The 23,337-nt window shown below is 39.6% G+C and overlaps 3 protein-coding genes across 3 annotated transcripts; 2 read left to right on the forward strand and 1 right to left on the reverse strand.

Moving 5' to 3' along the window:
* The first annotated feature begins 2,100 nt into the window (after positions 1 to 2,100).
* On the forward strand, positions 2,101 to 4,909 carry cnn2 (calponin 2). The gene is made up of 7 exons (XM_012827910.3): positions 2,101 to 2,282; positions 3,253 to 3,374; positions 3,463 to 3,529; positions 3,700 to 3,837; positions 3,996 to 4,112; positions 4,222 to 4,368; positions 4,527 to 4,909. Exons 1-7 carry the CDS (start codon positions 2,220 to 2,222, stop codon positions 4,803 to 4,805), a joined length of 933 nt encoding a protein of 310 aa, XP_012683364.1. The 5' UTR covers positions 2,101 to 2,219; the 3' UTR covers positions 4,806 to 4,909.
* Positions 4,910 to 7,185: 2,276 nt separating this feature from the next.
* LOC105900583 (NADH-quinone oxidoreductase subunit B 2-like) lies at positions 7,186 to 12,884 on the forward strand. The gene is made up of 8 exons (XM_012827911.3): positions 7,186 to 7,258; positions 7,695 to 7,728; positions 7,818 to 7,874; positions 7,961 to 8,078; positions 10,708 to 10,887; positions 11,099 to 11,145; positions 12,470 to 12,558; positions 12,672 to 12,884. Exons 1-8 carry the CDS (start codon positions 7,246 to 7,248, stop codon positions 12,767 to 12,769), a joined length of 636 nt encoding a protein of 211 aa, XP_012683365.1. The 5' UTR covers positions 7,186 to 7,245; the 3' UTR covers positions 12,770 to 12,884.
* A 2,925-nt stretch (positions 12,885 to 15,809) lies between these two features.
* Positions 15,810 to 22,067, reverse strand: angptl4 (angiopoietin-like 4). Its single transcript, XM_012827988.3, has 7 exons — positions 21,488 to 22,067; positions 20,669 to 20,779; positions 20,472 to 20,559; positions 18,226 to 18,339; positions 17,961 to 18,056; positions 17,272 to 17,553; positions 15,810 to 17,145 (listed from the first exon to the last, which is right to left on the reverse strand). The coding sequence occupies exons 1-7, from the start codon at positions 21,992 to 21,994 to the stop codon at positions 16,961 to 16,963; spliced, it is 1,383 nt and encodes a 460-aa protein (XP_012683442.2). The 5' UTR covers positions 21,995 to 22,067; the 3' UTR covers positions 15,810 to 16,960.
* Positions 22,068 to 23,337: the final 1,270 nt, after the last annotated feature.

Raw genomic sequence — 23,337 nt, forward strand, 5'->3', positions numbered from 1 at the left:
ATGGGGGAATCAGAGGGTGCTACTGCATTTCATCCATTGGGCAGGAATAGCAGGAAAAAGACAATATGCTGGAACTGTACTTGTTACCATTCCTTCATATATTGTTTGCCTTATGTGAAATCACTGTTCAAGGATCCTCACTGAATGTACGGTGGTCAGACGGCTGTCTTTTAGTTGGTACTGAAGGGAACATTTATATTTTTGTCATTCAAACAATTACCATATGTGTTTTGAAATGCAAACGGATTGAAGTTCGGGATTTTTGTACATACATTTTACTCTGTTAACTTGTTAATATTTCTCACCTCAAATGCTTTTAAATCTGAAAATTCTTTGAGCCATTGAGCCATGGTTTGTGAGATTAAGCTACCACTAAAAAAAACACACACTTGAATCAAAGAATTGGTGTAATTATACATCTGTAAAGTTTTCAACATGAAAACTCCTTACAAACGTGGTCCCCCCCCCCCCCCCCCCCCATCCTTGTATTTGTGTTTTTCATGCCAGCTTTCCGGAAAAACATGTAAGTGGCTGAAATTTTATCTGCTGCCGATTTGCGAACACTGTGCTCCGCTGCCTTCTTCCCTACCAATGTGCCTTTTGATGAGAATTGCTTAGTTCATTGATTTGAGTAATTACCCCTTCCCTCCGGTGGTCCATGTTAAGGCTGTCACTGAACTGGTCATTGTTTATAGTGAATACATATGGAGAAATACAGCTTGCAATAAAACAAGCCGGTAGATTTTTTTTTTCTTTTTCCATCTGATCGTTTTTGGATCAAGGACTTCTTTAAGTATTTAACATCACTCATCTGTTTGAAAATAAACAAAAAACCATCAAAACGTTGCATTACTGTTATTATTTAAATCTAAAACATAAAATAGTACACGTGTTTATTTGAATTACAGCACATTTTCAAATGTTCCCTATGAATAAATAGGTTTTGCCATGTGAGGTAGATATTCTTGATGTTTTTTTTTTTTTTTTAAATGAACCAGGAAGTTGTTTGCTTCCCTATCCATGTTGAAGATGTTTGAATGTGTGTGAAACATTAAGACCATGCAAACGCAAAGCAAGCCACACCATAGTGTTTAAATTGGAGTTGACAATAAGTTTGTGTAAAGGCAAGTCAAGTGGTTTCAATGTGTTTAGTTCAGTCAAATTCCTATGTGCCCGGAGTGCTTTGCCATCTCTCATTCATTTTAGTGGTGCTTGGTATATTCATGGCCACAAACAAATTCAGACTTGTGCTCTTTGGCATTTGTGTTCGTGAAAAAGGGTATTATACAAATGCAATTGTGCCCCCCAGTTGTTACATGAAGAATATTCGCCTTATGTTGGGGAACAGAGCTATAAATAAAGATATGTATTATTTAGAGCTCTGGTGGCGATTGCACGTGACTGCCATCTAGTGATGATGTTCCAATAGGCCTTGGTTCCCAACCTGAGATCCGGGCCCCCCTTAAGAGGTTGTCAAAATTAGATTAGCACATGTTCAATAAAATAACACACTCATTGGATAATCAAAAGTGGTTATAACTATTTGAAAAGGTCCTCACTCAAAAATGAACAGGCTTTAGTAGGCCACACTTCTGTGACTCGCGCTCTCAGTTTAGGCAGGTCAGCTAGCTGACTAGCTCATCCCGGCTCATCCTCGTTTTACCTACTGTCACGAGCATCACTTACATGACTTTATGAATGAAACGTAAAAGGGCTGATGACTCCTCAGTATCTAAAAAGAAAGTAAGTATAACATCTACTTAAATTCGCATGTGCGCATTCTTATGTCATCATTTGCAGTGACCTTTTAGCAGACCATGCACTGGTGGGCTGATTTGGGAAATATTCAGAGTGTTGGTTACGTCAGCACAGCTTTTTTACTCCAAATGTGACAACATTCCTCGACTACTGCACGTCTGGCACGCGGAGGGATACTCCCTCCTTAGAGGAATTTGGGACTTCCACTCCATATATGGACTTTTTGATATCAATCACAGCCAGGAGAAAAGAAGGGAGGAGCCTTTATCGATTTACGGGGCGATTTAACTTTCCATACGAGACCTGTGATTGGAAGTCAGAAAGTAAAGGAGGTACCTGGAGTTTCATAGGAATTTGGAGTTGGATATAGTTACTAGAGCGACAGATGACTTGCATCCTTTCTGTGGGCATACAGTCAACGATTTCACTTTTTGAGCTATTGAACATTTCACTGAGATAAAATGACTAGCTCTCAGTTCAACAAAGGTCCAGCATATGGATTATCAGCGGAAGTCAAAAATAGGGTATGTATCAGTAGGAATTTGAACTTGTGGTCTTAGGTCTTGTGATGAGTAGGTAGCGGCAGGCAACATCGGTAAACCTGACAAAGAAGTAGGCCTACTAGTCTAGACCTTGTAAGAAACACTTAAATTGATTTGTAAAACTAAATAAAGTTGTTTTTACATGATCGAGGGTAGTTTAATGTAATTAGTTAATTAATGGTAAATCGGTAGCCTGCCTTGTCACTGGGTATAGCTTATTTTATCTGCCTAGGTATTTAATTTCCCTTTAACAGTAGTGTACTTTGCAGAGGTTTCTATTGAAAAGCAGGGGTGTTGGCTTTCATTATGCTCAAAAATCCTAAACTCGTGTATAACACGAATCATTCAAATTATTACAATTTGCTCTCCAAAACTCAGCATCAACTGTGACAGTTTTTCGGCTGTGACAGTTTTGTAAATGTCGAAATGCAATTGAATAAATTTAATGTAAAGATCATGCACACGAAATGTAATTGAGCAACAGTCCTGTAAAAGTTATGTCCTAACTACACAAACTAACGCCGATTCGTCTGTCTCCAGTTTTCAACTTGGGTTGTGCTTAGTTTACGTCATTTAGGCTATTGATGCTACCTGGTTTGAGATTAAATTTAACAAATCGAAAGATCGCTTCTTCTTTAATAGCGGCTGCGTAACAGAGTTCAACGATTGCGTTTTATACAGTCTTTAAACCATGACCGTAAAATGCAAAATGACCTAAATACGAAGTTCAGTAGCCTATTTCTATGGCGAACGTTGCAGGAATTCTTGTTCGCTATAGACCTTCTCATTTAGTAGGTTAACTCAGAGCCTCAGACGCCACATTCCTATGTTTCCTTCAGCTGAGAGATGTTGGTAACTGTTTTGAACGTGATCAGCCGTTTTTCAATGGAATGATCTTTGGTTGTACAATTGCCTCTGTTATGCTCCTCCCATCGGCTTCTTTCCCCTCTAGATTGCACAAAAGTATGACCCCCAGAGAGAAGAGGAGTTGCGGACTTGGATTGAGGATGTAACTGGATGTTCCATTGGGGAGGACTTTCAGAAGGGCCTGAAAAGCGGTGTCATATTATGCGAGTGAGTATCATAATTTTTGAAGGATGATGTGCTGAAAGTGAGCTTTCTTTTACCGTCCTCATAATTCCTAAATTGTTCTTGCATCTAGACTTATCAACAAGCTCCAGCCTGGATCTGTGAAAAAGGTCAATCCGTCAACTCAGAACTGGCATCAGGTAAGAGGGTGTAACTTTCCCCTTTTGATCAGTATCAGGAGGCAATTGCCTCCACCATTGTCTGGCGACTAATACATGTCCACTTGAAAGTATACGACATTAGACATCTGTTTTAAAATCTTGACCTTTACAATTTAAACTCAGTTCACATTTTTCATGTTTTATTGCAGCTTGAGAACTTGACCAACTTCATCAAATCGATTACAGTGTACGGACTGAAGCCTCATGATATATTTGAAGCCAATGATATATTTGAGAATGGAAACATGACCCAAGTTCAGACAACTCTCCTAGCTCTGGCTGGCATGGTAAAATCTCTTCCATGACCGTTTTTATCTATTTAAAATGCAGTAACTTTGAAAGTGTTGGAATTGTTTGCTCTTGTTTATCAAGCTTACAATGTCACTTTATTTCATTTACATTTCAACATTGTCAATTGTCCAATTACATTTATATGCTGTTTTAGGCCAAGACAAAGGGAGTACAAACCTCTATGGATATTGGGGTAAAGTATGCAGACAAACATGAGCGAGAATTTGATGAAGAAAAGATGAAGGCTGGTCATTGTGTCATCGGACTGCAGGTATACGATGAGCTCTCTGTCTGCATGCCTTAGAATCAACCCATTTAGAAACTGTTAATTTGCGATAATAATGTTGTATTAACCAATCCTATTTGGTCTGTGGTTCCAGATGGGGACGAACAAGTGTGCTAGCCAAGCTGGTATGAATGCTTATGGCACCAGGAGACATTTGTATGACCCAAAATCTCATATTCTTCCACCTATGGACAATTCAACTATCAGCTTGCAAATGGGAACAAACAAAATGGCCAGCCAGGTAAGCTCCTTTCCTTCATAGCAGAAGTATTAATAGAAACACTGAATGTCCGCTGGAATATCAGTGCAGATGTTTAAAAGCATCTGGGTTGTTTTGACCTTTCCCTTCCTGTTGTGCGAAGGACAATGACATCAGTAGCTGTTTTTATCTGTTTGCAGGCTGGAATGACAGCCCCGGGAACCCGTCGTGCCATCTATGACCAGAAGATGGGCACTGACAAGTGTGACAACTCAACTATGTCTCTGCAGATGGGCTATGCCCAAGGGGCCAATCAAAGTGGGCAGAACTTTGGCTTGGGCCGACAGATCTACAATCCCAAGTACTGTCCCAAAAGTGGGGAAAACAAGGAGCTGAATGGAGAAGAAGCTGAAGGTCATATTCCGGAATTCCAAGATGAGGGATACCAAGGGTACCAAGAGGAAGGACAGGATTACTAGTGGAATTGTGTGTCTTTCGGGTTTTGCTAACTGTTCAGTTATTTACCTTAAGTGCCTTACTTAGTCACCAGTATATTAACCATCGATTAAATGGAATAATGTTTTAAAAAAAAAAAAAGTAGGCTATTAAGTGTTTCTGTCAGAATGTGCTTAATTGCACAAATCAGACAAACCAAGCTGCTTAAAGTTAGATACTATATCGTAACTGTGTTAATTATCAGACGGCGTGTGTTATCTGCAAACGTTCGCGTTGTCATGTTAATCCATTATTAAACTGAAGTTAAAGATTGTCATTCCATTATTAAACTTAGCATTTTGATTGTTTAACAGAATGGCCGATGTTTGACACACCATTCTGTTAAACGCTATCATACAGTATGGCTGTGAAGTTTATGGAATTCAACATCATTGGTGTTGTGAAGTTAGATACTATATCATACAGTAGGGCTGTGAAGTTTATGGAATTCGACATCATTGGTGTTGTGAAGTTCCAGATTTTTATTTTCTTTTTCCATGAACTGTTGAATTGTCTTGTTACAGTGTGTATGACTGTTTGAATTTGTGTCCTGAAAAGCTTTTCCAGTGTGTAATAGTATGTCATGCTTAGTGCATCAAGGCAGATTCCCAGTGTATGTTATTAGCACTAAATGTACTTAAAAATGAAAACCAAATATGGGAAGGAATTCTTTATGTAATTTGCATCTAAACATTCCAAGAATATTTACATGAAAAGGGATTTTCTTTTTTAATGATTTATTTGTCAGTCTTGGAGTTATACACCATTTGTCAGTGTATTCTTTTTATTGTTGTTGTTGTTACACATGTCCTTGTGACATGCAAAAATAATGTTGAATTGGTTGTGATAAACCAACCATTTAAGTCAGAAGGCATATTCACTTATTAAATTACCAACATATGAAGATGTTGACATCTTTTCCTATATAGACTTTTTACTTTTTGTGGTGTTCATAATTAATAGTTAAATATTTCTGCTGTTTATGTAACCAGTGCATATGGAGGCATGCTTGTGTTTGGTTGTGATTGATTTTGAGGAGCTTGAGAAGCAGTTAGGGATGGGGTATGAGGTTAACAGAAATACTCCATGCTTCTCCTCTCTAAATTATATTAAGATTTGTAGGTAATATCTCTGCCTCCTTAGGATATAGCTTACAATTCATAGTTGCCTAGCCAGAGGTGGTAGAGAAAGGTGAACTCAAGTAAAAGTGTTGTTGGTTTATAATAATAGTGACTCAAATGAAAGTAAAAGTACCCATCAAAACAATAACACAAAACAAATGTTAATGCACACAATTAAAGCAAACAAATCGCCTATACCATACAGTCTATAGATATTCTCTTCTTTATTTAGTTGAAATTGCAAATAATATATTTGGCTCATCCTTAGATTCTTTGCTTACCGTGCATCTGTTTTGAAATATCCAGTTAAAATGTTGCCAACTCGATGCTGGTTGATGATGTATTGATTGTATATCTTAAAGTCGATTGTCACTTTAAGATATTTGGTTTAGGCTACGTTCTCATATTCAGATTTTTTACCAAGATGATAAATGGGATTGTTGAAAATAAATCCCAAAACGAACATACGTTAACCCAATCAGTTGAACAATTTGCAACATTCTGAGGAGCGTATAATAATCAGTCTAAGAATAAACCACACACTAACGAACTTAAATGCTGTTGGGTTTTTGCCCCATACGCTAGGCTTGTAACATTACATGTAGCCTAGCCCATAGGATCTTAAGCTTTCTAACATCAGCTATTTAAACTTGGACGTTTCTTGCCATGTCTAGATCCAGTGATACGATGTGTATATCTCCACGGAGCCCGATTTCCACTCAGAGACTAATATTTTGGGATTGATTTCCACTGTCAAGTGCCCTTGCTGCGCCGTTGACGTATATGTTTATGTAGCCAAAGCCGTCGACGTCGCAGGCTGTGCGTGTGGGGATAAAAATAAATCAATATAAAAATAGCGATAATTGTGTAGCCTACTGTGACGGAGTATAAGAACATTTATTTATCGTAAATATACTCGAGTAAGAGTAAAAGGAATTCTGCATTAAATGTACTTACTTTAAAGTACAATTTATTGGGACTACCCACCTGCGCTACTACCCACCTCTGTTCTTAGCACACCAGAGTGAAGTGGTTAACAAGTTAATAACTGACCAAATAAATAATAACAAAAATACTGGTTTAATCCCACCTCTTATAATCATCTTACTGACTGATTATACCACAAATAATGGTCATACACCAACGCAGGCGAATTCGTTTGAAGAATGTGTTTGTTTTGAATTGCCAACCATCTAAACGAGCAGTTCGCGCAGACCTATCTGTTTTACCATAATGAACACAACCAGGCTGTAAACGTTTCGTAAAACCGGATGTTACGTATTCACTTCCAGCATACACCAACATGGAGGCGCTTGGTAAGGGGACATCAACAGTCTAACCTGCAATGCATATGTTATCGACATTGTAGACGTATTTGCATAGATAAATGTCTGTATGAAAACCTATTGTAAAGAAGTTATTACCAGTTGGTATTTAAGAAGCGCATCTCTTAGCCCAGTGTTGTTTTGAAGCGTGACCTTGTATCATATAACGTTATGCTAGTTCACAGGTAGCTAATGTTAGCGGTTTTTGCCCCCGTTTACCTTCAACCTGAATAACTGCCTTGAGTTTGCTATCTGTATTTTGACGTAAACCTAATATTAAAAATGTCGTGGTCATACTTGGACCTATTTTATTTCGCTAAAGGGGATAGTTACCGATAGTTAATGTAACTCTAGCGTTATCAAAGCTAACATTGTAAATATCAAGCAGTTAAGTAACGCCAAGTGCAATTTGCTCTGTTTATTGCAGCGTTTCGTCTCTGTAGGTTGGGGACCTTCTCAAGGTAAGAGATACAAATGTCTTTTAGTACATTGAAGATTTAAGTTTTTCCTAATGTGAATGTAACGCTAATGTCATTTTCTCTTCGCATAGGTCGTCTAACCTTACGATTTTCTGTGGCCACAACAAACACATTTTACCCCAGGCCAGGTAAAAATCCATGTTATGAATTTTCGAGTTGTTACGATGAATGACATGGCATTTCACAATTACATTATGAACTCCTTCCTGTTTAGTTTGGTTCCAGCGAGGGAGAAAAGCACAGCTTTGGCAGCCAAGCCAGCTTCGGCACTCAGCAACAAGGGGGAGTATGTTATCACCAAGCTGGATGACTTGGTCAACTGGGCTCGCAGGGTGAGGATGCATGACAGTGATTATGATTGCAGCAGAATTCACTGTCTGTCTCTAGGGTTGCAAAATTCCGGGAATATTCAAAGTTGGAAACTTTCCATGGGAGTAAACTGGACATTTTGGAGTTATTTATACTAACTGTATTTACCTTGTCATATATGACAAAGGAATGCACTGCACGTGTGATGGAGGAATGCACAGTGCAGGGTTGAAATTCAACTGAATTTGCATAAAATCTGGTTGTTTTAACCAATGTCATGCTGCAAGATCTAGAATTGCTAACGTTAGCCACGGTGCGCGGCGCGGCGTGGCCACCGACACAAACGCTTAAAGGAATCATGGTGTTCATGTGTTTCTTTTAATGACAGCAGTCAATATAACAACTAAACATCGGAACAATTATCCACAAAGTGTGCAGCTTTTGTCGCTGCAGTGGTGTATCTTTCTGGGCTTCTGGAAGAAAATTTTTTGAGATATTTGCGGCCTAAAATTCCTGATTTCGCAGGAGCTTTTCCAAAAAGTTGCGATGAAAGTTTTTATTTTTAGGTTTTTGTTGCAATGAAATTGGCGAAACAAGTGAAAGTTGCGATAAAAAGTTGTGAATTGTCCTCTTTGTAATTATAATTGAGTTATTTGTTGAAAAATAATTGATTAATAAACAAACATTAATTCATCAAGAACAAAACGATTGAGAAATGGTCCTCTTAATAACCTCACCAATATGCCAAACAAAAGATTACCAGGACTACAAAAATGTAGCAAAATAGGCTTTACTTATCCACAACGAAGTGCACATGTTGGCATTATAAAAGGACCAGTACGACTGAATACAATTTTATGAATGTCTCAGCCTTCATATGACGAAAAAAAAAACAGCCTGTGTCACTATGATCTGTCTCGTCATCTGACGTCCTGTCTGTGTTTCAGCCGTTCCCATTGCTTACAATCTGTTTTGCTATCCTTGTTTATTTATTTTATCCGTATAGGTGTTGATGTTCAATTTCATATATTAATTTAAAGTCGTCCAATTTCAAGTCATCCATTCTTCAACACTAGCTGCTACCTTGTCCTCAAACAGAAAGTAACGTTAAATCTCCATGGCAACAGCTCTTGAGGGTTTGGCAAATAATCGGATTTATTGCTTCCTTCATTATTCACAGCAAAATAAATAATTATCGTTACATTTCATAGATTTATTACCAGACTCTATGTAAAAAGGGCCACGCGCGCATCGCGGCGGAACTCTGCCATGCACGATACAGAGAATTGTAAACGCGCGACCATGTAGAGACAGAAATTACATGCCGTCGTGTAAATAAGATAAATAACATAAGGCTATTTATTTTGTTTAATAAAAGAACAAGCTATAGACCTGTTCTATAGGAAAGGTAACCTTAAATTACTTCCGTTGTGATCTGGCGCTTTATAGAAAATAAAATTGAACAAAATTAACTTGACCTTCCAGGGGGGGCGGGGGGTGCCGTTGGGGGGGCGGGGCGCCCCCCTAATATAACGGTAGGGGAAACACTGATACATACATTAAAATAGAGTTTTGAATGAAGTTTTTATTGCTCAGTCTTTAATTTGCAGTCATTACTTTTATTTTTGCTTTTAAGTCGCCCACCTCGCGCTTTTTTGATGGACCCCAACAGCAACGAATAATCGAGGTGATGGTTTACTTTTGTATGGACATACATACATCCTACTCTCACCGCTGTAAAAAGTTAGCCTACTGTATACAAATTAACTTGGTATTAAAATGAACATGGCTTCAGTGTAACAAGTAATCAATATGCTAGGTAATGAAAAAGACGTTGAAAAACAACAATCAATCAATCAATCAATTTGTTTATTTGATCAAGAGGGATAGTGTACATTCATGAACATTAAAATGTAAATGCACCCAATTATAGCCAAAAGGCTAGTTTCCCCCCAAAAAAGTGAAAAAGAGTGAAAAAGGCTATACAACCTAAAAAAAGGCATTAACGTATATCAAACATAACATTGACAATAAATCAAAAAAATAAAATAAGATACAATCAAATAAAATACAATCCCAATATACAAGTTCTACTGCTTACCCACTAGTGATCACATTTTTGGTTATTTATCAACCATGTTTTGAGATTACTTTTAAAACGGTTGAATGAGGTTGATTCTCTACTGTTCTAAGGGAGATGGTTCCATTCCCGGGCTGACCTAACTGAGTAAACTGACTGTCCAAATACACTTTTTTTTTTGAAGGAATATCACAGTCTCCTCTTGCTGCCCCTCGAGTAGCACTGGTTGCTGCTGTTCTAAACGTGACTAGGCTGCATAGTGGTGGGGGGGCCAGGTTAAACCTGATTTTACAGGAAGTCATAGGTTTACGTTTCTGGCAGACAATGTTCCCAACTAGCTGCATCCAGGGTCCAGCTGAGCTAGGCTTGCCTAGTCTTGTTTTCAACTACATTTAAGTTCCCTGTTATAGGCTAACTTTTGAAAAATATAATTGTCAAAATTCCCGAGCTTAAGTTTCTGAAAATGTTCCGCCTTTTCTCTGTATATGTTTGAGTTTGATGACAATGGGCATCAGGCACGAAACCCAGCTGAAGAATGTAATGCAGCTCAAATGTACATGTATGTCCCACAGAGCTCCTTGTGGCCAATGACCTTTGGCCTGGCATGCTGTGCAGTGGAGATGATGCACATGGCGGCTCCTCGGTATGACATGGATCGTTTTGGAGTGGTGTTCAGAGCCAGCCCCCGGCAGGCTGATGTCATGATCGTTGCAGGGACTCTCACAAATAAAATGGCCCCGGCCTTGCGAAAGGTATTCTTTCTTAGTTTGTCTAAACTCGTAAAGCTGAGGAATGTAACAGAACACGAAACGTGTCTAGTGTCTGGCTCTTTTAACGGATAGCTGGAGTTTGCAAGACCTGGCAACATTACTTGTAGCAGTGTTAACTTTTTGTTGCTGATAGCTGGCGTACACTAATCATTGTTGAACATAATTATTGTGAACATTTGTACTCTGAAAATAGGTGTACGACCAGATGCCAGAGCCCCGATATGTGATCTCAATGGGGAGGTATGATCAAATTCTTGTTTGTCTTCATTTAAATGTTGTTGTATCACAATACAAGTCACTTTTGAAGAAATTTCCCTATAACCTTTTTACTGTGGTAACCAGAATGTTGTATATTCATGTTTTTAATTTCTGGCGGAAGCAAAGCATACATTCATTTATACTTTAGAGACGACTGTTATTAGGTACAGCATCACAGCTTGGCTTGGCTTGGCCTTGCAGTGCAATTTAAGTCCAAATGAATCAGACTTTCGCAGACTGAATGACAGATAATTGGTGTTACACAATGTCCTTCTTGGCAGTTCACCTATGGACGTGCTGGTCCATGCAGATTATAGCTGTTGCTTGCCATGTTTTGCTTAAAGAGTATCAACTGTTGCCATTGGGGAGGAGGTTTAAAGTCCCACACTGTAAGCCCAGAGTATAAAAGCTGCCTCCACGGAATGTTCAGTTCCATGAAAAATGTGTCTGTGCGGACCCTGGGTCAAGAGAAAGAAAAACACATTTACGCTTTTTATTCATTTATAGTTTATTCATTTAGCAGACGCTTGGACTAACAGTACAGATACACATTTTCATCAGTATGTGTCCTTCCTAGGAGTAAAACTACTTTAGGCCCAATGATATATTTAATATTTTGGTTATTTCACTAAGCGAATCATGGCTTAATTAGAAATCGCCACCAGCAATGGAATTTCACATAGGTAGCTAATGCTATTTAGGTAGAGGAGTAATGATTATTAAGGGGCAGAGAAGACCTTTGGAAAAAAAAAACTGAAATCAAAACCAGTCTTTGCAGTAGATTGACACAATGTAGAGATATCTGATCTCACACAGATATCACACATAGAATTGCTGTCTACAGGACCATGAGGACCAATTTGCTGAATTTGACAAAAAGTGTATTACGGACTTTACTTTTAACTGGACGTGTTCTGTGTATACTTATACAAAGTACACACACCAACCGTGTAGCCAGTTAGCTAATTTACTATGCTGAACAACCAAACTGTGTAGCTTTCATACATGAATGTCCCATTACGTTAATCCTCTGCAACACGATGCAGGATTATTCTGTTTGATTCAGCTCCAATAAACAAGAACTTGGCCATCAGCTTCAAACAGTCCTACAGTTACTGATCATAGTTTCAATTCTTCATATATAACCTTTCCAACCAACATATGTTCTTAGATAATTCAGTCCTGCTATCATGGTATTTGTCATATTATCTGGCAATGGTTTAGCAATTTATGAGGAATAGGGCCCTAATACACAAAGTTTCTCTTGTTGTGGTTAAATTATAAAAATATGTTTTATTTCTTGCAGCTGTGCCAATGGAGGTGGCTATTACCATTACTCCTATTCTGTGGTGAGAGGATGTGATCGCATTGTTCCAGTTGATATATATGTTCCAGGTAACTCATAACATCAGTGTTCACTTGGCTGTTTGGGTTTGCATAAGACGCTTGCATATTGCCTTATCCTTGTGGTGTGTTGACTTGTGTTTTTCCCATGGTCTTCATTTCAGGCTGCCCTCCTTCTGCAGAGGCTCTGCTGTATGGCTGCTTGCAGTTGCAGAGGAAGATTAAGCGGGAGAAGAAGATGAGGATCTGGTATCGCAAATAAGAGCCAATGTATAAATAATTTATTCCACTATAGCTGTGTTTTGGCAGTAGACAACAGCAGATGTATTATTTGCCATCACTCTCCACTATGTATCTTCAATAAAATGTTTTCTGAATATCCTTGTATTTTCCTACTAGGATTTTACCTCCAGCTTGAATTATCAATGAAAACTTTAACTGTTGTTGTAATTTTAGAATATTACTCAACAGAGAGTTAGTGGGCTGTGTTTGAATGTGAAATCATTATTCTGATTTTAATAACAATAAACAAACATCAACGTGACTAAATAATGTTCATTTTTATTTTAAAGTGTTTTATACGCAAGTTTCAGAAAGTGAAGATTACTCACTTGTAACTAAAATGGCTCTGATTGACTTTATACTCTTTGCAAGCCTGTAATAATAGAATGATAAAGTATGAATAAGTTATAATAGTAATAGTATGGGATGTATTTCTGCTGCATTTAAACAGAGACCGTATTTTTACGCTTGATGGTAAACTACATATATGCTTTTCCTTCCCTCACTATGGTTTGGCATCCAAGTATTATTCAAGCCTTTACAATCATCTCTTACATTTTGCTCACATATTTTTGGCTGTGGTAATATGCGTTAAGCTTTTCAATGACTGTTATATTTATATTTCAACACAAATAAAGGTTAATGTGCTGTACCACTCTAATAAGGCCTAAAACTGCAGAGCGCCTTTCACAATGGGTGCTGCTGGAAGAGAGGGTGCTACAGGAATCACCCATAGAAATGTTACCTTCTCCATTTTGAATTGATGGTGGTAGTATCCCACTCTTGTCTCATGAGGTCACTGTTGCCCAGCGATGAATCCCCCCATCGGTGAACGTGTTGTGCACATTCTCCCTGAAAGTTGTTTCTTTTAGTGCAGTCCTAATACCAAAGCATCACAGCTCATTATAAGCAGCATACAGTGTAGTTTTAAATAGATTATATTTATAAAAACACGAATGTGCACTTTCATAGTAGTCTTCCAGTTGGGGATGAACCCAGAGATTGTATCCACTCAAACTTGCCCAAGCCATTTCCAGCAGAGAGCAGACCTCATCATTTACTCAGTACTGTGTTTTGACAGTGCTTCCTCACCTTTCACACCAAAGCCCATCCTGTCTGCTGGCCTACTGTCCTGACTTAGACCCCACTAATCTTATTCACCGCTGTTTCGAGTATCCAGCCCACACTCCTGGGCCCCGGTGTTCCCCTTCCTGCCCAGACTTGCCCTTTTACTCTTGTTGGAGCAGGTGACTGATATACAGCAACCGACAGAGAGATTGTTTTATAGGGGCAGTTACCTATTGCTTTATATAATAGCATGCAATTTGATGTTCTTAACATACGGATATGTTTAGCATGCAAACTTTTGCTCTCAGTGTTGTCAGATTTATTTTGAAACTTGTTTCTAGTTTTAAATTGTAATTATTGTGTTATGATTTATATTTAGGCATACAAAGTTAGCATCCAGACATACAGTATTGTGCAAAAGTTACAGGCATTTATCCAGCTATGTTCTATCTTTTGCATTAGTGTGTCAATAGGAAATATCATATTTAGATTTTCAAACATTCTTTTTGAAAATACCGGTAGTGAAACTGCACTTTGCATGCTGTCAATAAATCAGTGAAGACAATTCATATAATTTTGAAAGCATCCTAACTACGGCTTTGTTGCAAATGTGCCTACATTTTTTGCACAGTACTGTATATTATCAAATTATATAAATGTGTAATTCCTTAGGCATGTGGTTTGTAAGGTAGAAATATATCTAAAAATCTGAGTGATATGTTCTCAGGGAACATGAACATTTTTTTTAAGGATTGCGTGTCTTTTACCATCATTGTAACTTGCCCCAGGAGAATTTTTTGTTATGTATGTGTAGAAACATCACCCTGCCATCACTGAGCAGCTATGAATCACATTAGACATTGAATGACTCCTGGCTTGGTCACTTCTACATTTCCTTCAGGCGTTAGTTGCTGTGGTTGCGAAACAAATGTTTGTTTTTGTTTTGATGGTAAACAGAATGACAAATATGTGCTTCATTGAGATAACCCTTTTGATTGCCGTGTGTCCTTGAATTTAAAAACAACCTTGGCTATGAACAGGATTTAATTGTGGTAGGATGATTAATGCTACATTTCATTGTCTTTTTCACTGTGTTTTTACTTTTCTTATGTCATTCATGATTTAATAAGCCCAACGTGAATAACAGCACAGAAAATCTGTCAAATGGCTGTATCTCCACCCTAATCTATTAAATTACGTGAGATATATGTAGAATTGTGTAGTTCAGGGGTAAGCTGATGAAGTGCCCCAGTTCAAAGCTCAATCACATTTTACTCCATGTCCACTTAATTCCACTAGAGGTTATTAAAAACACATTAGCGCTTGGCCTATAAAGAGATTTACTCAAGGTGTGAGACACTGAGGGCGATGGTGGAAAGCTGCTGAACCTCAGTCTCTTATGGACTCTGTGTAAGTTCCATAAGCCGCTAATGCGAAGGAGAGGGAATGGCATGTGCCCTGAAGCCATATGGTACTCCGAAGCCTCACGGACACATAAGGTCACCGCAAAGGCTTCTGAGCTCAGGTTCTCTTATTTGGAGGTAAAAGCTAATTCTGTAATATAGGAAAACGAATGCATTTCTGCAGTAGATGATAAAAATGACGTATGACAGTAATTGTTATACTGTAAACTAATTGTTCAATTAAAGTTAAATGCTTGTGTTTTCTACAGAGGTCAAAACATCATGAAGTGCAACTGTGTAGAATGCAGATCTGATCTGTCTATAACCGGTCATAAACTCTGAGTTCACTGGTTCTGGAGTCAGGCAAGCAGAAGCAAGACAGGTATTTCACTTATCACCTGCAAGCTAGCTGCCACTTGACAGAAGTCCCAGCTGCGGTCGATTTTTCATCTTTGACTCTGGGAGATCATACTGATACGACAGATGTTTAAAATCTGCACACTACTTAAATGATTGGCATGCAACATATAAATGCTGACAGACAGAACATTTTAAAATACATTTTTTAAATCCTCTTTATTGGCCCACTGAATGGACAAATGACTTAAAGATCAGTTCGTCTTCGTTGTGTAAAAAAGAAAGAGAAAACAATAGCAAAGGTTTTCATACTTTTGGAAAATAATGTATGAAATATAAATAATTAACAAAAAGGTAAAAGTACACAGTGATTCTTTACAGCACTTAAATAGAAAAAATAAGAACACCGACATCAACATAAACTGAGAATGTTACAAATGTAGCGCAACTAAATGAGTTTACATTTCAGGATTGTAAAGGTTCAGTCGACATAAAATCTGCTTGGTATTTACAGGCAGTGGAGAAAACTTCAGGAATAAAATGCAGTCAATATGACTGAAGGGCAAACCAACTCCACTGAAATTAGTGAAGGAGTTGTAACTGAAATACAAAGAGACAGTAGGCAACACTTACAGCTATATATTTTTAAGGACCGGAAAAAGCAATGTGTGCACAATTGAACAACTAGAAAGCTATCTTACTCTCTTATATACTGTATCTGTTGATTAGCTGCATTGCTGTATTGTTCTACATTGTCTTTTGATAATGCCATCAGATAACTAATGCCTCTAAGATAGGTCTCACAGTCTCTAACTGATTGTGTTAGTATTTGGTCCATAAGATTGGGTCCTTGAACGGCCCTTGTTATATAGCTCCTTTCTGAAAATGGATAGCCATCAATCAGTGCAGGGAGCCTTTCATAGCACCCCTCATACCAGATCCGTCTTAACATGTGGAAATTGTTAAAAGATGCTTGCAATATGCAAACATGTCGATACATGCTTAACTCTGGGACATCCAGAACTCTTTAACCTGGATGGCTCTCTCCTCAGAGATAGTAATCTGATACCGTTTCTATGTTAGCTCTTCCACCATTTTCTTGCTTCCAACATTTCAAATGAAAATGTCTATCTGAACTGTTTCACTGTGAAATGGTGTGGACACTCAACACTAATCTCTGAATTTGTTAAGCACCATTATTTGTTAAGAACCAATATTTGGCATTTTGGCTGACTTAACTATTTGGATCACTGTAAAAACTTGACTTATTTTAAACTCTTTTTTTTCAGCAGTTCACGACTCTTGTGTTCAACGTCTCTCGCTCCAAGCAACACCACACACTCTTAAGACTTGTTCTGAATCTCAGAGGGTGCAATCATCATGGTAGTGGTTTTCAGGGGATAGTAGCGACCGCGCCAAGTCTTCCAGAACACTCCCTGCTTCCTCTGGTGCCTCTGCTTGGGTGGCGGGGTAAGGAAGTACCGACCGTTGAGGTTTGAATGACCACAGTTGCTAAACCACCAGCCACCTGGAATGAAACACATGATCATTACATTTGTGTTGGGACACACACGGCTAGACATTTTGAAAATACACGGTGAACTGAAACTAAAACAACGAAACACAGGAACGTTTTCATCCATCGAAAGCTTACCAGAGAGGTGCTTGGCGCAGTTGATGTCGCTTTTCTGGTCGTTGTCTTTGTCTCGGGTGGAGAAGGGCAAACCGGCGGCGGCGTCGGTGGCAAGAGCACTCTCCAGGTTCCTGGAGGCATTGTCCAGGATGTGCAGGGAGTAGTCGCTCTCTTCCCCGCTCAGACGGAAGGGGTACTTGATGCTCTCGGCCTCATCGCGCCAGTCGCTGAGCTGAACATTGAGGATGTAGTTTCCGTCTTTTGACAACGAATGGATCTTCTCTAGACCAAGCCAGAATTCACCTGAGAAAGACATTATAAAAATATATCAGGGGTGTTGACTTACGCTAAGCTGTTAAACGCTAATTTAGATGAGGTTAATCCTTTAAATGAATTCAGGGAACAGGCGATTAAATCCTTCAATAACATTAGGCATTGGGATTTGGCAGCAATGTCTGCCAAACCCACTCTACTGGGATTGGCCTGATCCTCATCTCCTAATGCCTGATGTAGGAGATCCACAGCTTAAACAACAGTGTAAACAACTATTTCTTATTCAAACTTCACAGATGAAAGCCTTCAAAACATGTACTTGGCATGGGGTTAGCGTGGGATGACCTTTCTGGGTCACTTGTTTCACTGTAGCTACCTAGCTACTGGCATTTTTCTTTGTTTTGTTTTTGTTTTAAAAATCCCCATTTGACACTTACCATTCAGGTTTCCAAAGCCACTTTGGTATGCCTGCCAGAGCTGGTCAAAATCTACAGAGCCATCCTGGCGCCTCTGGATGACTGTCCATCCCCCATCTATGGGACAGAACAAACAGGCAAGGGGATTAGTCAAGAGTTACTTTCAGTTCACTGTCATAGTTAAGTTCAGTAAAGGCGTGTCTCCTAATATATGACAATCTTCAGTGCGATGTAGTAGGGTGCAGTTTGTATAAGGTAAAGTTTGGTAGTCATTTCCAGGACGCACCTGCTCTCATTTCACAGAAAACATCAAAAGGTTCGGACTGCAAAGGCTTGATTGTGTATACACCGGTGCTTGTCTCCCCTCTCAGGAAAAGTTCGTGACAGTCAGAGGCCATATCTGTAAGACAGAAGAAACAAAAACATTTGTTTTAAAAAACACTATTTAAAAAGTGTTATTATCCAAAGACACCAGTGTATGTGCATTTAGACTGGCACTACTTGACTTAAATTGATTAAATCGATGCCTGTTTTTTATAGTCATATGGAATACATTTATGATTGTTTTGCTTTTGGGGCTTTTTTAAGGTTTCTAGACACAGCCAGCATTCACTACCACTGTGTGGAAAAGTGCTGAAGTGCTGATAAGTCATTTTGTTTTCCCTTCCATGGAAAAAGTAACATAGTATGGGAGTGTATTGGCTTAAAGGTAAGTAGATGATAGTGTTTTCATTTTGGTTATCTTATCAGTTAGGCCGTCTAAACACCACATAAACGATTCATGCAGTGCCTCAGTGAGATAAACAGAGATGTTTTTGGAGGAAACTAAACCGACTGATAACCTGTCCGGCCTGTTCTATTGAGCCCAGTCTGACTTGGTGAGTCACTTTTTTTTTCTCCTGATGAACAAAAGCAATTCTGCCAGAGGGAGTCAATTCTGGCTGTAAACATGACCTTTCTCCCAGTTCCCAAGACTGGCCTCAGCTGCTATTGATTACTCAGTCTCAGCAAACACCCTCCTCTCTCTCCGTCTCCCTGCCCCCACAAAGGACTCAAGCCTGCCTCACGTGCACAGCATGCAGACCCTCATGCTGGGGTGGATGCTCATGGCACGTTCACAGAATGCTGCTACTGCCATCCAAGGTGCACCACAAGCCCTCAAGGCAAAATGGTTGTCTTGTGCCAAATGAGGCTCTCCAAGTGCCTCTGAGTACACAAAGGAGGGGAACTCTAAGTGTGTGGTGAGAAGCTGAGACCGAACACGTACCAAATGTTCTCGGCACTGTACTCTACAGAGAGCTATTCGCTGATTCCTGTTTTTTTTAAGCTGCTGTGAGGGATCAGTGTACATCCAAATACTGGGGTATTTTCGATGGCAAACGTATTTGCTTTTTGAGCCCTAACAATGAAGGTGCTTTTTTCTATGAGTGTTGACTTGTATCTGAAAGACTAAACAAATATACATTGTTTAGAATATCTGGGTTGGTTTCCTTGCCTGAGGGTCTGTCCTCCTCAACTTTAGCACACTTCACAGTCACTGAGAGGAGGAGGGTGGGGGGGATGTATGCTCGGAGACAGAGGTGGGCGGAGGGACGTCTGCCTCTGACAGATCTAGGTTAAAGGTTGTGAATTCTTCAAGGATGTGACAGTGCTTTTCTTTGTGAGGTTATTACAGCTGTCTTAAACAGCAAACAAATATGTCTGTACAAAGTTCACATTCCTGAAATAGGGCATTTGCCTCTCTCTGAGGTTAACTGGCTTTGAGCCAGAGAAAAAAAATATATAATCTGTGGAACACAGCATTCTAGATTGAGAGGGTCCCTTCCCCCATCCTCCGTCAGATTTACAACAAATCCTTCTGTTCTTTGGGTCTGTTTGTGACCCTGATTTAACACTGTTCAAGACGGATGAACTGTTACCCAGTTGGAAAGCGTCCAGGGAGACTGTTTCTCTTGCAATTTTTTTTTTACCCAGTAATGTCAAAACTTGCCAAGAGGGGCTAAACTGTGTTCTGCTTGATGACTGTTCAGTTTTCTCGTTAGAACTCAGTTCAGACCGGGGTTACCTTTCACCTACTTCTGACCAACTGTTTAGGGGATGAGAATTTCTGCTTTTTCGGACACCCATTCAAACACAATTTTGTGGTAGATTGTGCGTAAACTGAGTGTCTACATAGATGTGTCTGTATATATTTTTGATCTCGCTATATATTACATAGTACCTTTTTAGCAGAAAAGACAAAAAAGTAGCTATAGTCAGTCTGAACGTTTTCCTAGTTGGATATCACACCCCAAACCGTAGCAGCATTATAGCCTATGAAGTAAACTTGCCAGAATAGTTTACTCTTGCACTTAAGTATGTGACAGTGCAACGCAACATTTACAAGATGGAAACAGCAGCTTGAGGACGTATTTAGATCCAAATTCGTTTGAATGTTAAAGAATAAAATAATAATACCACACACACGATGACCTGACCCCCAAGCTAATATGACCATGTCTGCTGCAGATTTAAACAGGCAGACCTACTTACCAAGTGGTGAATCGCGTTGTTCGATACTGCCGTTTTGAGGGAGGACCTCGTCTTTTCGCTTGAGAACCGACTGCAAATTAATCTGTATCTGAAGAAAAATAAAGTTTTAGAACTCTTAAAAAACAGCACTTTGGCACACATGATAGGCGATGTGACAAGAATTTAGGAAGTCTAACTGTATCCGTGTCGTAGGCTACCTGATTCTGAAGAGTTCGAATACGGATGTTCTGCTTGTCCAGTTTTTCCTGCTGTTGCCTTATTCTGTCCACGAGTTCATCTATCCGCCGGTTCTGAGCCTCCATCATCCACTGGAACAAACAGTGAAACGTGTAAGGCAACATACATTTGTGTAGGTCATAATCGCTTACATGTACCTAATATACTTCTGTAATATGATATTCAGTGAGAAGTCTATACACCCCTCTTTTTCCAGACACTTTTTTCCAACAGAAGAATAAATAGGTTACCCCAGGGCCCAGTTACATAACACGGGGCATATAAAACCAGTGTACCAGAACAACATAAGTAGGACAGTCGCCATTTCTTTATTCCAAAGTATAAGACGAAACTGAACTGAAATGAATAGGAATGTGTAGGCCACCTTACTATGCCCAAACGGGTTCAATAGACTAACTTGAACCTCAGCACATGTTACACATTCGTTCCGTTCTTTGTCTGGCGGTAAGTGACAGCAGCCTTGCACGTACACCTCGTCTCTAGCACAATGCATGTTGCAACACACCCACCGAGATGCTTTTTATATGCTGCTATTCTCTGTGAGGCCAGTGTAACTTGATACCAGTACTTTCAGTAGACCTTTAAATATGTAAAGCTATCCCATACCTAAGCTAATTTTAAACAAGGCACTTTAAAAGCACTTAAAAAAAGATGGATAACTACTGATGCAATCACAGTGTGGGCATGACTTGAGATATTCAGAATTAATACCAACAGCTAACCATGAAATCTTTAGCCAGAAACATTTATTAAGTGAAAAAAAAAGCCTCTTGACCTACCTGGATGGTCCGTGCATCACTGAAGTTGCCACTGGTGCCCTGCTTCCCCTCTCCTTGCAGCGCGCCGTTCACCTTCTCCTCCAGCTTGTTCATCCTTTCGTGGACCCTCTGTCTCTCCGTCAGCAGCTCTTCAGCCTTCTCTCGCAGCTCAGACGAGACATTGAGGACCTGGCTCTCTCTTTCCTCCAGACCGTCGGTCCTGGCTTTCAGCACTTTGTTGTCCTCCTGCAGCCGTAAGGTCAGCTTGCCCAGGTCAGTCACGGTGCTGTTGGAAGACTTCAGCTTGGCGGTGATGTCTCTCACCTGGACCTTCGTCTTGTCCACGTGCTCTTTGAGCCCCTGGCCCAGCTGCAGTAGCCCGTGGGCCAGCACGTTCACGTCGTCCCATGCGGCATACTGGACCCTCTTCTCCTTTCCAGACGACCCCTTCCTCTCGAATGGGAAGCCTGCCCCTGTAGTTGCCAGGAGTGCCGTGCAGAGCATCAAGGTGGCGACTGTGACCTTCATCTTCTGTTCTTGCCGCTTGTCTTTGGTGTGTAGTAGATGTTAGAGATTCAAGAGAGCCAGCTCGAACAGTGAATGGACACGCACCCTATATATAGGGTTGGGAGCTGCAACAGGGCCATTTGATTGGTTCCCACCCAACAAGGGGTGTGTTAAATACTCAGGTTTCTCTCCCCTACTGCCATTGACTCTCCAAGCACTACTGAGCAGGGACAATGATGCAACAATGAGACACGTTTTAATCACCTAATAACCCTAATGATAGAGGTGGTGTTGATAAGCCAATGTATTATTACAATTATATGACATATTTGAGTATGACAAGACCAGCTGTCAATAAATGCCAAATCTGAGGTTTTGTACAGGCTAAACTTAATACATTTAATTACTTTGTATAAGAGAAGGTTTTCTTTTTTAACTACACGTGTTTATTTTAACTTTGCTTTAAAAACCATATAATAGGGATGTAACCGTGCATTTAATGTGATTCTGTGATTTATTTGAGTTTCAGGTTTGAGTTGAATTTGAACAATTTTAGGTCTATAGATCAAAAGATGGCTTTTGACCAAAACACACCTGCAAAAACCATCCTCATGTGATTGTTGGAGGTGGTTGTTTTGTAAAGTTGCTGTAAGAAAGCCCTGCCGTGAGCGACGAGGAAAACGTGACCAGGCTGAATGCTTTGGCCTGAAGTGATCTGTTCTAGCCCAGAGTGAGGAACACTGTGAGAATTAGGGGAAAGTTCACAGCTCTCTCTCTCTCTCTCTCTCTCTCTCTCTCTCTCTCTCTCTGCAGCACTTCCCAAAAAGCAGCAAACTTACCACACTTTGGAATGAGTATGATGGGTACAGCAAGACTGGGAAGAAAAACATGACATGATGGATAGGTAAACCTTTTTTGAAGTGAGAATTTTTTTTTGATAGTATTTCACTCTGATAGTCAGTAGTTCCTGAACCTTACATAAAAAGACAAATTGCACAGTTTTAAAGAAATGGGTAGCCCTTGGAAACATCTTTGCCCCTTTGCATGTTTATGTATACAAAACATTAGTAGATAAAGCACTATTTAATGATCAAACAATAATTCCTGTGTTTTGTCGAAACATGAATTCTGTATGTCCCACTCCCACCCTTGCCATTTAGAGGAAGAGAAAGATGTTTCACTTCTATATCACTGTGTGGTTATGGAAGAAAAATGAATGTGGGGTCCTCTGTGAAATAGATGCGCCTTAAGAGGGGGTAGGGGACCTGAAGATCAGAGGTCTAGGACATTATGTGCTGTTGTGGGGGTGGCAGTGGTCCCTCTGCATCCCTCCGCATCTGTGAAGAACTCCTTTTCCCCACAGG

Source organism: Clupea harengus, chromosome 25 (genome assembly GCF_900700415.2).
Source record: "Clupea harengus chromosome 25, Ch_v2.0.2, whole genome shotgun sequence".
Lineage (NCBI taxonomy): Eukaryota > Metazoa > Chordata > Actinopteri > Clupeiformes > Clupeidae > Clupea > Clupea harengus.